This window comes from Dipodomys spectabilis, unplaced genomic scaffold, assembly GCF_019054845.1.
Source record: "Dipodomys spectabilis isolate Male_0828 unplaced genomic scaffold, ASM1905484v1 ptg000783l, whole genome shotgun sequence".
Lineage (NCBI taxonomy): Eukaryota > Metazoa > Chordata > Mammalia > Rodentia > Heteromyidae > Dipodomys > Dipodomys spectabilis.
Genome location: NW_024871460.1, coordinates 17,926,929 through 17,941,888, shown reverse-complemented (window position 1 = coordinate 17,941,888; position 14,960 = coordinate 17,926,929). Strand labels below are relative to the sequence as shown.

Sequence of the window (14,960 nt, the reverse complement as noted above, 5' to 3'; positions counted from 1 at the left end):
CATGGGCTCAGTAGAGCAGTAGAATAGCACATATGATGAAATGTATGAGCTGTGGTTATAGGAAGCACTTATCCTAAGGCAAATTTTAACCAAACCCAAATTTACTTTTTCACCATAAATATCCAAGATGTTAGAGCACTCACTATACTTGTTATTGTTAGTTAAATTGGCAGCAGAGGAAAGATCGCAGCACGTGGTATTCAGGCAAGGGAAAAGGTTTATTTGTAGGCTGCCTCTCGTTAAGTTGGAGCCCACTCAACAGGAATAAAAAAGGGTCCAACCACAGCCTGGCCACGACTTACCAAGGCCAGGGGGTGGAGGTGTGGCCGCACCAGATGAGGATGTGATCTGGGGGCGGGTGGAGATAGCTGCCTCCAAGTGCGCAAGTTACCTAGGTGACGCAAGTACTGGGCGGAGACTTAATCAAGAGGAGGGAAGAGTCTGCCACCAGGTGGACCTTACAGTTATCAGATGTGCCTAGCCCCATGTCTGCATCACGTACTGTCTATAAACTTTCGTGATATCTGACTAATGGGCTCTAAAATTCTTTTTTTGGTGATATGATGAGCTTGATACCCCCCAGGACCAGGCAAATGTCTTCCCTCTTTAGAACCTCAATGGTTCCAGTAAATTTAAATCAGAGAAAAGGAAGGACTGTCTCACCTAGATTCACAAAATAGAGACCTAGAGGGCTGGGGGGATAGTTCAGTGGTAGAGCACTTGACTAGCAAGAGCAAGGCTCATGGGCCAATCCTGGCACCACAAAACACATAAAGCAGAGCATGGTGGTGCAAGGTTCTAGTCCCAGCTATTCACTAAGGTAAGAGGATTGATCACTTGAACCTAGGAATTGGAGGCCAGCCTGGGTACTGTACAGCCCTCATTGTCAAAACAAAACCAACCAATGGAGGACTGCAAAGGATTGAACCTAATAGGAACATTCAATTGGAAATGTGGAGGGTGAATAGAGGGGGGAAACAGAGAGAGAGAGAGAGAGAGAAAGAGAGAGAGCAAGCACACATGCATATGCCAAGGCATTCTGGGAGGTGGAGGACAAGAGGTAATGCTCACTCTGGTAAATCTATTATTTTAGGTATAAATCAGGATGCTGTTTGGAAAGAAAAGCACACATTATTTAAGACATATTTTTTGATAGAACTATAAAAAAAAAGAGCTTGGGGCTGGGAATGTGGCTTAGTGGTAGAGTACTTCCTAGCATGCATGAAGCCTGGGTTCAATTCCTCAGAACCACATAATGGTAGAGTGCTAGCTTTGAGGAAAAGCTCAGGGACAGTGCCCAGGCCCTAAATTCAAGCCCCAGGACTGGCAAAAGAAAAAAAAAAGTTTGGTACTCGCACAAAAATGAGCCCTAAGATCAATGGAAGACTAGAAGACCCAGAAATAAAGCCATATACCTCATTGGACATTTGACAAGGGAGCCGAATAAAAGATAGCTTTTTTAATCATTGGTGTTGGGGAAACTGGATATCCATATGTAGAAAACTAAAATCAGATCCCCATTTGTCACCATGTACCACTATCAACTCACTAGCAGACCTGAAACTTTGAAACTACTGCAAGATGGAGTAGGAGAAGCATTAGCAATTATAGGCATAGGCAGGAATTTTCTTTTTTGTTTTGTTTTTTGGTTTTTTTTTTTTTTTTGCCAGTCATGGTGCCTGAACTCGGCCTGGGCACTGTCCCTCAGCTCTTCAGCTCAAGGCTAGTGCTCTACCACTTGAGCCACAGCACCATTTCTAGCTTTTTCTGCTTATGTGGTGCTGAGGAATCGAACCCAGGGCCTCATGCATGCAAGGCAAGTGCTCTACCACTGAGCCACCTTCCCAGCCCCTAGGCAGGAATTTTCTGAAGAGACCCAGGGGGGCACAGCAAATGAGACTTGACAAATTGGGATTACATCAAAATAAGAAGTTCTGTACAGCAAAGGTATAGTTCCTAAACTAGAAAGACAGACAATAGACTGGGAGTGCTTTACCAGCAACACATCATATACAAAGGCCTAATATCTAAAATACACAAGGAGCTCAAGAAATGACCTACCCTCAAAATTAATAAACCAGTCAAATAAATGGGCAAAGGAGCTAAATAGAGACATCTTAGAAGAAGAATGCAAATGAAGACATGAGAAAATGCTCAACATCTCTGGCCATAAGGAAATGCAAATCAATACTGAGATTCCATCTCACCCTAATTAAATTGGCTAACACTAAGAATTCAAATAACAACAAATGCAGGCAAGGACTTGGGGAAAAAGGAACCATATATTGGACTGTTGGTGGGAATGTAAACTAGTACAATCACTCTGGATGGTGGTTTAGAGATTTCTCAAAAAACTAAAGCCAGGTGTTGGTGGCTCACGCTTGTAACCCTAGTTACTCAGGAGGCTGCCAGCCTGGGCAGGAAAATTATTGAGACTCTTATCTCCAATTAATCACAGAAAAAGCTGGAATTGGCTCTGTGGCTCAAAGTGTTCTAGCCTTGAGCAAAAGGAGCTCAGGGAAAGCATCCATGGCTAGATTTCAAGGCCCAAAACTGGCAAAAAATAGAAAAAAGAAGAAAAAAAAAGACATGGTAGATATGATGACATCTATCTTCAAGATCTTAAGTTTTGAACCACAAAAAGTCCCACTGATACCAGAAAACTGCTATACCTGGATTGGATCCTGTCTATATGGTCTCAAAAAATTAGTCCATAGATACGGAAGAAGATGCCAAGATCTATTGATAAAAAAGCGGAGCTCTAACTAGGTGGTTAGGAGTCCCAGGGAAGGGCACTGACTGGGAGTTGCAGAAGGGTCAATAAGGTGTCTTAAGATCATTGGACAGCCCAAGGGTTGTATCAATTCCCAGACCCAACCAGAGGCTCCACACTGCCTGCACAAACTCTCCATGGATCATTTAGCTCCTCTGAACCGAGTTCCTTCTGAGTTAAATGATCCAATGATCTGGATCTAATGTTGGTTGTTCACAGGCAAGTCTTCCAGGATGAACAAGGGACTTGCTTGTTACATGTACAACTACTCGAAAGGCCACGGTAAGAGATGCAGGAACTCTATGGGAGGGATCCTTTGCCTTGATTGCTTGGTCAGGGTAACTTTTTCTGCTCTCAGAATTACTTCTAACAACCATACAAGATCAAGTGGTCCCTGCTTTAAGCCTGAAATGAGTCAAAGCCCCCTAGCTTCCCACTGAGCAATGCCAATCATTATGTCATGGAACCTCAACCACTGGGCCCCACTCCCAATTAAAGTCCTTCTTACTTAACTTTTTAAATTGCTTTGAAGGCATCAAACTGCCACTACAAAAAGCTGGTGCTCCAATTGAACATTCAATCACCACATACTCATTTATTTATTTTTCCTTCCTCCTCCTCTGCTGTTGCTTCTTAGTTAGTGCTGGTGATGGAATCCAGAGCCTTGTCCATGCTAGGCAAGAACTCTACTATTGAGCTACACCCTGCAGGCCCCCACGCCCCCAGTCCCCCCTCTTCTATTGGGGATTGAATTCAAGGACACGCCATATCACTGAGCTACATCCAAAGCATATATCCTGGGTTTTTCTAGCTTGACTTTCTAGTCTTTGATGACACTGCTTGAGACCTGAACCCCTTCTACAGTCTCCACTCCTCACCTCATCACATTCTGCTGCATTGTTCCCTTGTATTTTGGGTTTGGATTGCAATAGCATAAACTAGTCATGTGCAGGAATCGGGGATGAAGGGAGGAAGCCCGGCAGGAATCCTGGCTCCTTCCCATCTCAAAAAGCATGCAGTGATTCAAGGCCTGGGAGACAGGGATACTGGGGAAGTTCAGAGGTGAAATCAGCTCTGAATACCAAGAACGTTGCTCTAACAGCCCAGTTATGATCAAAGTTGATCCGTGAGCACCATCTAGTGGCACCACCTGCCAAGAGTTCATTGGCTCCCAGAGGTGAGGCCTTTGCATTGTTATAAAGGCAGCCAGCTGGCAGGCAGATAGCAGTTGAAACTAAATTGCTGTGAGGAACTCTGCTTTACGCTGTAGAAATGAAAATAAGCCTCAATTTGGAACCTATGGATTCTGAACTTTGAGACCATTTTTTTGAAAAAAAAAATTTTTTTTTGGGGGGGGGGGGTCCGGTCGTGGGGCCTGAACTCTAGGCCTGGGCGCTGTCCCTTAGCTCTTCACTCAAGGCTAGTGCTCTACCACTTGAGCCACAGCGCCACTTCTGGCTTTTTTTTCTTTTTGCTTATGTGGTGCTGGGGAATGGAACCCAGGGCCTCAGGCAAGCAAGGCAAGCGCTCTACCACTGAGCCACCTTCCCAGCTCAAAATTTGAATTCTTATAATCCGTCTCTAGGAATTTCAAAGCCGAATATGGTCATCCTAGAGACTTTAGCACCGTTTACTAACTTGTACTTGTTTTATATCCAATTCCTAAAGCTGCCCTCCCCCTCACTCCACTGTCTTTCTTACCTAGTTTCTACCTTATATAAGTCAAAGAACACTTCAAATATCTGCCTGTGACACTTCGGCTCACATGTATCACCAGCCAAATCCATCCACACTTAGCATATTCCAATGTCATGTTTATTGCAACTTGACAATAACTAAAAAACTGCCTTTTGTTTTCGGTGTAAGGTGCTCCAGTCCCTAGTCTGTATTTTTAACTTTATTATTAGTTTCCTGATGTTGTTATACTGAATATTGTGTGTCCAACCCCTTTCCATGGTCAAATTTGCATGACTTTTAGGAGTCATCCCAAGTTATAGCATTACATAAGAGCACTCTTCCTTGGTTTATGTGCTCAAGTGCACTTACTACTTGAGTGCCTGTTATTTTGGATATAAGACTCTTCAGTCCAGGGTGGTCTCAAATTGCCATTCCCTGAATCTTATATTCTTAGTAAGTTAGGATTACAGATATAAGTCACAAGTGCCCAAATATGAAGTTCTTTTAAAATAATTTTAGATAGCAGAATACCTTTAAAATTCTTCATAAAGTTAAATCTAAGAAGTAGTTTAGTCTCCTTGTAGTCTTTTTGTACTGTATTTTGAACCTACTCATTATGGGTTTCTTAGCCTTTCTTTTAAAGGGTTTCACTATTTTCATACATATTCAGAGTAAAATACTTCAATCACTGCCTCCTCCATTTTCCTACCAATGAGCAATTTCCTTCTCTATGGCTGAATAATTGTCTACAGTGTGTATATTATGTAATATATACATACATATACATCCACCACATACATACTTTACCCACTTTCAGTTGACAAGACATTGTACTGATTCCATAGTCTGGCTATTCAAAGAGCAAGGATAGCATTTTACCACTTGAGCCACAGCACCACATCTGGCCTTTTCTGTTTATGTGGTACTAAAGAACTGAACCCAGGGCTTCATGCATGGTAGGCAAGTACTCTACCACTAAGCCACATTCCCAGCCCCTGGCCAGATTTATTATATTATGAAAATCCGCATCTGCAAACACTTGCAAAATGCTTTGTAGAAATGGATTCATTACCTTGCTTGTGTAACTGTAACCCCTCTGAAAATCTGCATCTGCAAACACTTGCAAAATGCTTTGTAGAAATGGACTCATTACCTTGCTTGTGTAACTGTAACCCCTCTATACAGTATCTTTACAATAAAAATATTTTAAAAGTGCTTTGTATACCTTGATGGATGGATGAGAAAATGTTATTTCCCAAAACTTGAATGTAGAAGACTAATATTTTTTCATGTTTTAAATGGTTCTCAAATTACTATAATTTTAAGATAATAATGAAAGATGTTATTATGTCACTGCCAGGCGCTGGTGGCTCATGCTTATAATCCTAGCTACACAGGAGGCTGAAATTTGAAGATCATGATTAGAAGCCAGCTTGGGTAGGAAAGTCCGTGAGATCTTATCCACCAATTCACCACCAGCAAACTGCAAGTGGAGCTGTGGCTCAAAGTGGTATAGTGCTAGTCTTCAGCGAAAGAGCTCAGGGATAGCACCCAGGCCCTAAGTTCAAGCCCCATGACATACAAAAAAATAAAAAATAAAGTCACCAATTTAAATGCTAGGCATCAGTGCTGGCATTGCTCCCCTCTACCATCCACCAACCTCAAACTCAAGCAGAAGGCAGAAGTAGTAGAATGAGTATCTGCTAGAAGCATCTTTTTCTTTTTTTTTTTTTTGGGAGGGGGGGGGTCCAGTTGTGGGGCCTGGGCACTGTCCCTCAGCTCTTCAGCTGAAGGCTAGAGCTCTACCACTTGAGCCACAGCGCCACTTCTGGCTTTTTTCTTTTTGCTTATGTGGTGCTGAGGAATCAAACCCAGGGCCTCATGCCTGCAAGGCAAGCGCTCTACCACTGAGCCACCTTCCCAGCCCCTGCTAGAAGGGTCTTAAAATATCAACGACTGTTGAATCAATCTATCAAGTTACCCAGTTGATCAAAGTATTTCAAAACACTCTGAAACAGAGTTTCAGAAAACTTCTTAGAGGCTGGGCGCCAATGGCTCACGTCTATAATCCTAGCAACTCAGGAGGCTGAGATCTGAAGATCGTAGTTCAAAGCTAGCCTGGGCAGGAAAGTCCATGAGACTCATCTCCAATAAAACACCAGAAAATGGGAAGCTGCACCGTGGCTCAAGTGGTAGAGCACTAGCCTTGAACTAAAGAGCTCAGGGACAGCACTCAGGCCCAGCATTCAAGCCCTATGGCTAACAAAACAAACAAAAAAAACCCCCCAAAACTTCTTAGAGCCAAGCCAAGTTTAGTAAGTAACTAGCCTAACCCAGATATCTACTAAATGGTGTCAGTAGCTATTGTGTGGAATTCTGTATTTCCTAGCTTAATTTATACGTGTACACTGACTTCATCACTGCTCCATATGTAACTCCCAGTATCACTTCACTAGATTCAATCTCCTTTAGAACAAAGATGCTGAAAGACTGTTTCTAATATACACAACTGATGTTAAAACTTCATCTCTAGTTCATGATAGAAGCCAAAGTAAAACATGATGAGGAATAAAAACATTTTATCTGTGTATTCAGAATCACACACAAGTTGCCTTTACATTTCAATTTACTATATATAGAAATCATTTGGGTTTCATATTGTCAGTTGTTTTGAACTGAGATTACAATATTATATAAAAAAGATTTTACATTAATTCAGTATTTTTTAGCATACCAAATTGAAATACATAGGTTCAAACTTCAGATTTATGGCAGTCTCCAAATACAACAGACATTTCTTAGTTACCATATCATTCCCATGTAATATTTGCAACTCTGAGCTGTTTCACATAAAACAGCTCTCCTAAGAAAATGGCAAAATTGATATTGCCAGGAAATTCAAGCCTGTATAGTCAAGCCAAGGGCTCAAAGTTGTACCATCTTTGAAAAGGTTTGGCATTTATGGACCACAACAGTGCACAATATATGAAGAGGATAGGGAACATTTCCTCCTCCTTGTTAAGGTTAAAAAAAAAAGTTACATGGTAGCTTGGAATTTTGCATAAAACCCCATACTATTCCTTGGGAAAGTCCAAGGACAATTAGATGGCAATGGATTGGGGTCCTGAATTCTTTTTTTCAACTAGAAGAACCCATGATATTCAAATGGGCTTTAATCAAATCAAAAATATTAAGCACCTACTGGTTTGAGATTTAAATTAGAGATTCATGATCAATTTCTCTCCACCTTGAAATCAAGGTGTAAAAACCAGATATTTAAGTGCATTCCAAAGTTCTATGTAGCACAGGTAGAATTTTCTGTCCATTGGCACCAAAGTGAAGTCACATTTCCTCTTGGAAGACAGAAATTCCACTTGTGAACACAGAGTAAATTAGTTAACAATGACCCCTGTAGTTTATTATTATTACTATTGTGATTCTGAGATCTAGGATTACTAATATACTAGCAGTGAACAAAGCAAATTCCTGACAAAACTGTCAGGTTAGTTATGCTAACTCCCTTCCCCCCAACCACCACTAAAGTCTAATACGAAAAGAATTAAAAGTAATTGCTAAGCTGAACAAATGGGTAATAACAAGAAACTAATAGGATAGTTCAAACCAACAAAGAAAATCCTAACCTTGAAATCATTGCAACTGAGAAACTGAAGAAAGTAAGTGTGCTTCAACCCACCCCCACCACATTCTGAATTTAAATATTCTGTGCAAAAGAGCATCAGATTTCAGAATATAGATGTAGCCCTTCTTTAAGTTTTAGTGCTCTGCAGTTTTCTGCAATTTTATTTCCCTCCCCCCAAGGTAAGTATTTAATAGAGTCTTCCGTGTCAGCCAAAGACTTGTGATTTAAAGATTTACTAAGGTAAGTACTCTATGCATTCTATCTATACAGAAACATCTATTAATTATTACAATTGGCTTATACAGGATTAACATTTTTTGGTGTTAAAATTGTTTAAACATCATGCTTACTGCACATCAACTCTCCATAATAAATCTGAACTTCACAATGATTTACCAAACACTTTACTTAAATTACTAATTAAATAACTGAAAAATATACCGAGCCAAACTAAACTTAAGTGGACTATAAGGAAAACTAACCCTCAAAACAGACCATATACACATCTATTTCAAAACTATCTTTGCTAGCTAGCCCCTTTCCCATGTTTTAGCCTGAAAAAACAGTAAAACCTACACAAAATTTATTGCAATCATACAAGGGTTACATCAGGTCAAATACAACAAATACTATGATGCAATTTTACATTTATTAAACTACAGTTCAAAGCACAAATTTACACATTCTAAATACACTAAACGTATCTAATGAAGTCACACTGGTCTTCCACTGACATTTGATATATCTGGGTGAAAGACATTAACTTTACAAGACTTTATAACACGAATCCTTAGTATAAAAACTGTGTACTTGTATGTAAACGGTTTAATGGGGAACCCAATTAGTGGGCTTCCATCTCCACTAAGTCATCCATTTTGTTGCATATTTTATTTTAAATGCTTAAGGGGTAGGACAAACTGGTTAAGTTTAAAATCTGGATACATTATCTAATCCCCCATTTTGCCCCCAATGAATTATAGATGAAGCTGATTTTGTCTGGTCCCAAATAGCGATTACTATTAAATTTTGTTTCCAAGAGAATAATAGAATAGATTTAATTTTTTTCCCCCCAAACTGGAATGTAGACCAGACAAGCTTAACCTGAAATTTCAGATCTAAAGAAGCATTAATGCCTGTTTAAGCTTCAGTGGAAAAGCTGTCTTCTTGGCTTAGCTGAATACAAGATGGTGCAAAGAAGAAGTTCTTCATCATTGTGTCTGAAGTAATTCCAGCATCTTGCATCTCATACCTAAATGTAAGAAAAAAATAGGCCAGCCTGAAGTTAATTGTTTGCAAAGACCATACAATCACAGAAGACAATGAAATAGAACAATAACCAGCCTTGCAATAACCCTTAAGGATGATCATTTTTACTACCTTAAATCACATATATTAAGAAGTTATGAACTAATGAAAGAGAATGAGTATAGCAGAAGTGGCTTGTATATGTGTGTGGAGAAGCCATAGTGAAATCCTTCTCATGCAACTAATATATGCTAATTTTATTTATTTTTTGGGTCCAGTCGTGGGGCCTGAACTCTGGGCCTGGGTGCTGTCCCTCAGCTCTTCAGTTCAAGGCTAGCGCTCTACCACTTGAGCCACAGTGCCACTTCTGGCTTTTTTCTTTTTTGCTTATGTGGTACTGGGGAATCGAACCCAGGGCCTTGCATGCAAGGCAAGCGCTCTACCACTGAGCCACCTCCCCAGCCTTATATGCTAATTTTAAAAGTGACTTCAAATATTCTTCTTTAAAAAAAAAAAATCACCTTACCAATCACTGAATGACATCATGTAATAAATAGCTGGCCTCGGAAAATCATTAAAAGCAGATGGTTCGTGGAAGGAATCTGCTCCCATGTTATCAAAGATAAGCCAATCTCCCACATTCAGCTCAGGAAGAAGACAGCTTTCCACAATTTGATCAAGCTCATCACAAGATGGACCCCAAAGGCTGCTTGTAAACAGAGGCTCATCTTCCTTGTACTTCTAAGAAAAAAATTTATGTGTTTTTAAAAAACTTTACTCAGTTGCAGGCACTGAATTGTGGGTATATAAAGAGTAACTTTTGGTATTTAGATCTCATTAAAGCATCAATGGTGCCATTATCTCTATATGAAGGCAACAAACTGCAGGGATACAGGCAGAAAAGTATATAAATTTAAAGGCATCTTCCCATCTTAAAAAAGTTCTCAAAAAAGTGGGGCACTTGTAGGGTTGTAGTCCTTCCTTCCTCTTCCCTTCCTCCTCCCTCCTCAGTCCTAGGGCTTGACCTCAGGGCCTAGGCACTGTCCCTGAGCCTCTTTGTGCTCAAGGCTAGTGCTCTTTGATGTAAATAGATCTCAGCCTCCTGAGTAGCTAGGATTACAGGTATGAGCCACTGGCAACTGGCTTTATTCTTGAGTTAAAGGGTCTGCTTGGGATTGAAGTCAGGGTCTTACACAGAAAGCAAAAGACCCTCCCACTGAATTATATACTTAGTTCTTACAAACTGTCAAATAAACTTGGTATTACTTATTGTTAAACTTGCCTTGTGAACCTCTGGAATGGTATTTAAGTCCTCAGACAGTTTACTTGCAAAGGAACCATAAACACCATCATTCATATAATACATGAAGGCTGGTTCATCACTCCTGGTTTCTTCTACTGAAAACAGGAAATAAGATGAGGTTGCAGTAAAATGTCTAATATATGGGTAGTCTTTAAAATGTACTATTCAAATAGACTAAGAATCTGTAAAACCAATTAGCATAATTTTCACATTTCTCAAAATATTATAAAAACTCATACTAAAATGGTTGATGTAAATAATTTTAGTAAATAATTTTAAAACCACAATGTGGGTACCATATCAAACACAAAATATACACTAATAATACAAAAGTGATGATATAAATCAGTGAAGGTGAGGAATAAATATGTGTAAACTGCCAGTGGGAGATATATTTATCTCCAGTTGGAGGGTTAAAATAGTACAATCAAGCACAGCAAAACCTTTGAATTGCCTGTTGTTCCAGTTATTCTATGCTCATTCAGCATTAACTGATAGGCATTTTTCTTCTCTCCTTCTTCCCACTCCTCTTTTCTTTCCACCAAGGTTTTAGTGCTTGCTATGCAGGTACTCTACACTCCAGCCAGGCACCCAGCCCTTGGTATGGAGTTTCCATGTGCATTTATGTATATACATGAGTATATATATGAGAACAATGATGGGAGGGTGAATTGAAATCCATGGTCTATGTATAAAGATGTCATAAGACATCTCACTGAAAGATGTTAAATAATAAGAGGTGAGAGGACTGGATTTAATTCAGGAAAAAGCAGTATTATGAGGGAGGGAAATAATTTTCCTATACACTGGGATTAGTCCACAGACCTGCAGTGGTTCTGGCCAATGAAAAATGTTTTGTTGGAGGACAGATTCTCTACATCAGTAGCAGCTAGATTTATGAAGTCTTATTGAATGAAACCTTGATATGGGTCTTTTGAAAAGCTACCTTTATCTCCTAGAGCTGGTTGAAAATGACTTACTTTATGATCACCTATTCATTTTTTGACTAATTGCAATTATCTAACAAAAACAAAAACTTTGTAACTTACCTCCAGAGGAAAATTTATCATTTTCAACAACTTTCTTAGCAATGATATTAACTGCAAGTGTAAATGCAGAAGACACATAGTAGCTCCCAGGTTCAGAAATTATCTTAATGCCAGAGCCTTCGGGAAAGTAGATATCCAATAGAGGGCTGATAACATGATTAACCTATGGTTTAAAATTTTATATTGTGGTTTCAATGTGGGATTATAGAATTTTCAGCATTAAGAGATAGCTATTAATGAAATTTCTCAGGAAAACTAAGTGGCACAATGCCTACCTGTTTTAGGTGTCTACAATTAATTACTGAGGTAGGCTTTCAAGTCAAAGCTTTATTTTGGAATGAACTATCACAATGACAGACAAACACATCACATAACTCAACACTGTTCTTGATTGCTTAACAATAGAGGACCAAACTTCATCCCCCTCCCCGTTTTTTGGGTCAGTTTTGAGGCTTGAAAACTTAGGGCCTGGGGTGCTATCCCTGAGCTTTTTTTTGCTCAAGGTTAGCACTCTTACCACTTTGAGCTACAGTTCCACTTCCAGTTTTTAGGTGGTTAACTGGAGTTACAAGTATTTCACACACTTTGCTGTCCAGACTGACTTATACCTCAGCCTTCAGAGTAACTAGGATTACAGGTGTGAGTCACCAGTGCCTAGCTCCATTTCTTTTCTTTCCCCACTTGTGCCAGTGGGACTTGAACTCAGGGCCTCACCATCTTGCTTAAGTTTTCTGCTCAAGGCAGGTGCTTTAACCACTGAAGCCACACCCCTACTTCTGGCCTTTTGGTGGTTAAATGAAGATAAGTCTCTTGGATATGTCTGCCTGGGCTAGCTCAAACCTCAGATCTTAGGACACCTAAATAACCAGGATTATAGGTATAGGCCACTGGAGCCTGGCCAAGTTCTTAAATATTAAAGAATGTATATAAATATAACTGAAGTGGAACATTTTTGTGAAGTTAGGGATTATTTCAGTGATAGAGCACTTGGCTGGCCAAGTGTAATGTTCTGAGTTTTATGTTCAGCACAACACAACCACAAAAAGTATTGTGATCAAAGAATTTAAAGCCTTTCAGTTATTACATCTTAATTTCCTTAGAAATTTTTAGATGTAACAGGTTTTTGTTTTCTGCTTTTGCAAAGTCCTGATCTAAATGATCAGGAAGTAGAAATGAAAACATAAGTCCACTGAAAAAAAGTTTTACCTCTTCCAACTGAAATTCAGTTCCTGGGAAGCCTCCACCAATATCTAACATGTTCATTGTAAAGCCAAGTTCTCCCTAGAAGTGAAAAAAATACTGAATTGTTTCCAAACCATTTTGGATAAGAGACTATTAAAACAAAACTCCTCCTAAGAAGGATCTTTTTTGACCTTTAATACATCAGATATTTTGGATTTTATTTTTATTTTTTTATTTTTTGGGTCAGTTGTGGGGTTTGAATTCAGGTGCTGTTCCTGAGCTTTTTGTGCTCAAGGCTAGTGTTCTACCACTTTGAGCCACAGTGCCATTTCTGGTTTTCTGGTAGTTAACTGGAGGTAAGAGTCTCACGGACTTTCCTGCCCAGGCTGGCTTTGAACGATCCTCAGATCTTAGTCTCCTGAGTAGCTATGATTATAGGCTTGAGCCAATGCATCTGGCTTTTTTTTTTTTGGTCGATTGTGGGGCTTTAACTCCGGGCTTGGGCACTGTGCCTGGGCTCTTCAGCTCAAGGCAAGGACTCTACCGCTTGAGCCACAGTGACACTTCCAGTTTTCTAATGGTTTATTGGAGATAAAAAAGGTCTCACGGATTTTCCTGCCTGGGCTGGCTGTGAGCTATCCTCAGATCTCAGCCTCCTGAGCAGCTAGGATTACAGGCATGAGCCACCGGCGCCCAGCTGTACTTTGTTTTTTTTAAAGGGTCTCAACCACGTAGTCCAGGCCAGCCTCAAACTCATGAACTTCCTCTACTGGGATTGTGTGTGTGCCACCATACCAATTTTTAAAAAAAATAACAATACATTAATTCAATGCTATATTATAATTTTTCTCGCCTTTCTAGGCTTTCTTTTACATATATCTAAGTAAATTCCTTTACCTACCTAAAAAAAGGTAATAAAAGTATGACAGTATGAGCTCTGAATCATTCAATTACTAAAAATGAGCTATGTGTCATATTAGGTGTGGTAAAAGTATTAACACTGGTAGAATATTAGTCATAGTCTTACACAGCATCCTGGCATAAAACATCAAAATGATTTAAGGAAAGCACTTACAGCCATATCAAACACACATCGAGCATCAGACAGAGCATGTACATATACTTGAGATTCTTTGCAAGCACTTGAAACATGAAATCTGAAATAGAATAAACAGGACATAAGGTACTTCCTGTAATTTTTTAAAAATTATTTGCTTTACTAACAAAGCTAACATCATCAAATATTTAACAGTACCATTTATTAAGTTACAATATCGGCTTTATTATAAGTGGCAATATTTAATACTGCAATGCTAGAAAGAGTTATGCTTCATGGTTATAAAATAGGACATGAAAATTTTTTTTCTCAGCAGTTCTGGGATTGATTGATTGATTTGTCAGTTATGGGGCTTGAACTCTGGGCTTGGGCGCTGTTACTGAGCTCTTCAGCTTAAAGCAAGTGCTCTACCACTTGAGCCACACCGCCACTTCCCGTTTTCTAATGGTTTATTGAGGTAAGAGTCTCACGGACTTTCCTGCCTGGGCTGGCTTTGAACTGTGATCCTCAGAACTCAGCCTCCTGAGTAGCTAGGATTACAGGCTTGAGCCACTAGCGCCCAGCTAGTTCTGGGTTTTATAACTCAGGGCCTCATGCTTGCTTAGACAGGTGTTCTATCACTAAGGCATGACTCCAGCCCAAAATCTTTTAATTTGAACATTGAATTCTATATGACCAAATACAATAATGTATCTATTGAACAAGTATACATTAAAATCCAACTGGACAGTATCCATGCATTTGTTGTTCCTCAAAATCGGTACCTGACACCTTTGCTCACTGGTTAGAACTCTACTAAGTGGGCCATGCCTCCAACTACTCCACTAATTTTTTTGTCCGTCATGGGGCTTGAACTCAGCTCAAGGCTAGTGCTCTACCTCTTTGAGCCACAGTATCACTTCCAGTTTTCTGGTGGTTACTTGGAAATAAGAATCTCACAAACTTTCCTGCTTGGGCTGGCTTTGAACTGTGATCCTCAGATCTGAGCTTCTTGAGTAGCCAGGATTACAGGTATCAGCCACTGGTACCCAGCT

The 14,960-nt window shown here is 39.7% G+C and overlaps 1 protein-coding gene across 3 annotated transcripts in view; it reads right to left on the bottom strand.

The window, feature by feature from the left end:
- Positions 1–7,012: 7,012 nt before the first annotated feature.
- The window catches only part of Azin1 (antizyme inhibitor 1), a 34,958-nt gene continuing 27,010 nt past the window's right edge, over positions 7,013–14,960 (bottom strand). For 2 of the 3 annotated variants that reach the window (XM_042672929.1, XM_042672930.1), the window contains 6 exons: positions 13,945–14,026; positions 12,894–12,968; positions 11,688–11,850; positions 10,618–10,733; positions 9,862–10,076; positions 7,013–9,339 (listed from right to left, as the gene is read on the bottom strand). In XM_042672929.1, coding sequence (XP_042528863.1) covers positions 9,228–9,339; positions 9,862–10,076; positions 10,618–10,733; positions 11,688–11,850; positions 12,894–12,968; positions 13,945–14,026 — 763 coding nt within the window. In that variant the 3' untranslated portion in view covers positions 7,013–9,227. The remainder of the gene's footprint in view (positions 9,340–9,861; positions 10,077–10,617; positions 10,734–11,687; positions 11,851–12,893; positions 12,969–13,944; positions 14,027–14,960) is intronic. The other variant, XM_042672931.1, reaches the window with a different exon arrangement.